The sequence below is a fragment of the Borostomias antarcticus genome, assembly GCF_949987555.1.
Source record: "Borostomias antarcticus genome assembly, chromosome: 5".
NCBI lineage: Eukaryota > Metazoa > Chordata > Actinopteri > Stomiiformes > Stomiidae > Borostomias > Borostomias antarcticus.
In genome coordinates, this window is record NC_140238.1 from 20,030,102 (window position 1) to 20,032,450 (window position 2,349).

General features: G+C 42.0%; 1 protein-coding gene across 1 annotated transcript; it reads right to left on the bottom strand.

Annotated features, from left to right (window-relative positions):
* Nucleotides 1-236: 236 nt before the first annotated feature.
* LOC311309660 (parvalbumin, thymic CPV3-like) lies at nt 237-1,975 on the bottom strand (the record flags this gene model as incomplete). The annotated part of the gene is made up of 4 exons (XM_084438988.1): nt 237-262; nt 603-712; nt 1,467-1,599; nt 1,915-1,975. 4 exons carry the CDS (start codon nt 1,973-1,975, stop codon nt 237-239), a joined length of 330 nt encoding a protein of 109 aa, XP_084295114.1.
* Between the last annotated feature and the right edge of the window lie 374 nt (nt 1,976-2,349).

The following is a 2,349-nucleotide window of genomic DNA, read 5'->3' on the forward strand; positions in this document are numbered from 1 at the left end:
TAAAGTGGTACATTTTGGGCAATGCAGCAGCATGGATTGTCTAAAAAGTATGCAAAAAGCCGAATAAAAACTTGATGAGAGTGTGAGTGTCCATGGACCAGACTCAAAAAAAGAAGAAAAAAAAAGACTTTTTTTTTTTAAATTAATATTTCTAAACTGATGGAGAGTGAAGAACTACAGTTCTAGATCCTAGCGCTGAAGTGGGGGAGAGGAGACAAGTGTGGGGCTCCAGCTGCTCAGGACAGAACTATGGCCTGGAACTCTGCAAGGAGAGAAGAACGACACAGCCAGACCAGTGGTCAAGATATCAGAACTGGTAAACGAGGAGGCTACACCTGACAGAAGCTCATTTTTCTGTACGCTTTCCCACAGGTGAACACATCACTGAAAACTATGATTAGTATTGTGTAGCCCAATGTAACACTATGACATAGCTTAAAGGATTCCTGCCAACTTAAGTGATCTTTGCACTGGATCACCATAATCTTCATCAGCATCATCATTACTACTGTCTTGAGTAAGAGCGCTGTCATTATGAGAAGAATCCCTGAAGTGTGGAGGTGGGCTATGTGTTATATTCTATGCGATAGCTATTCCCTCACCATCTACTCCGATCTTGCCATCAGTGTCGTCATCAGCAGCACACATGAAGGTCTTGGTCTCTTTGTCTGTCAGAACACGGGCCCCAGGGGAGAACCTCTGGAGGAAGAACCTGACACACACACACACACACACACACGCAAGCACACACACGCATGCACACACACACGCACACACACACACAAAAAAAACACAAGAACACACACACACACGCGCGCACACACACACACACCGTAAGACTCTTGGAGCACGCTCAAAGGTAATCTGATATCTGACTCTTAAATGTTCCCTATACATTTGAACCTACTTGCCAACCTCATTGTGGCAACAACTTTGGGAGGAAAGATTCTCGCTAGTTTCTCACCATACTAATGTAGGCCTACTGAGGAGAGCTGTTTCTTTTTCACAGTGAAGTGGTGAACCAGTATTTTGCTGCTCAAACTGACAAATAGGCCTACATGTGACCAATATGATCATATTAGGCTGCACTGAATATGCATATTCCTCCTCCTGGAACAGCCTAATAAAGTTATTATCCCATTCACAAAGACTTTTAGAACAGAATTAACAAATGACTTTGTGCTCAGAGTTTATAATGTCAACAACAACAAAAACTCAATCGTTTGAGGCGCAATTGTGCGCAAGCCAACGAAGCTCTTCTTTTTCCGGGGTCAGAAGTGTGACTTGCTGTTGCCTGGCCTCTGGGCCTATTCGCAGAATATATTTGTTGTATATTTTTCACACACAAAAAACCTTTTTTTTTTAAACATAGTCTATTATGGTATAAACACAGCAACAATCGAGACCACTATTCCAGAAACTAAAATAGCATATTCTATTTAGGCTTTTTTTCGCAGCCTACTCACTTGAGTTCCTCTTCCTCAATGAAGCCGCTGCCGTCGTTGTCAAGGATGCTGAAGACATTCTTCACATCCTGGGGACTCTTCTTGGAGAGACCACACAGCTGGAAGAACTTCTTGTGGTTGAAGGAGTCCGGTGCTGTAAGGTAAAGAACGGATAAAGTCAAGAAAAATGCTGAGTAGGCTGATCCAATAATGCTAAATGTTGTGCGGAGTCAGGTTCTGTAGTCATGCAGGTGCACCTGCATCGCGCGTAAACCGTGTCATGTAGTTCTAGAGTTCACCTTTTAGGCTACCCGTGTATTTTGAAGTAACTGTATCACTTTTCGACCACGGTGAAAGTGATGATGGCTTTGTATCTCTGTGCATAGACCTAACTCGTAACTAAAGAATAGACCAACTCGTGAAGAAATCTAATGAAGAAAGCAATAATGATATTAGTGGAAGACGATACCTTGGCAGTCCTTGACAGCATTGTCGATTGCATCAGCGGAAAGGATAGATGAGAGAGACATTTTAATCCTGTTGGAGGAACAACGGTAGTGAATTAGTAACCTTATGCTCAGGTAGTAGGCTACAACAGCAATGCTTCTAATGGATACATTGGAAAGCGAAGGTGTGAAGATAATATTATTATAGGCTGCCTTCTAGGACTCTCCATAAATAGCCGATTGCTCTAATTCATCCACAACAAGCCACCACGACTGTAAAATGATCATATTTCTACCCTCAGAGTTCAGATCCATGTTGTAATGTGTAAAAATGTTGAATAGATCTGGATAAACTTTCACCCCTAAGTGCACCAAATGTGGAGCACAGACAATAGCCAGACCGCAAAAAAACGAAAATGTCTTGTATTTAGGCTAACACAATGTCTTTATAAATAAAT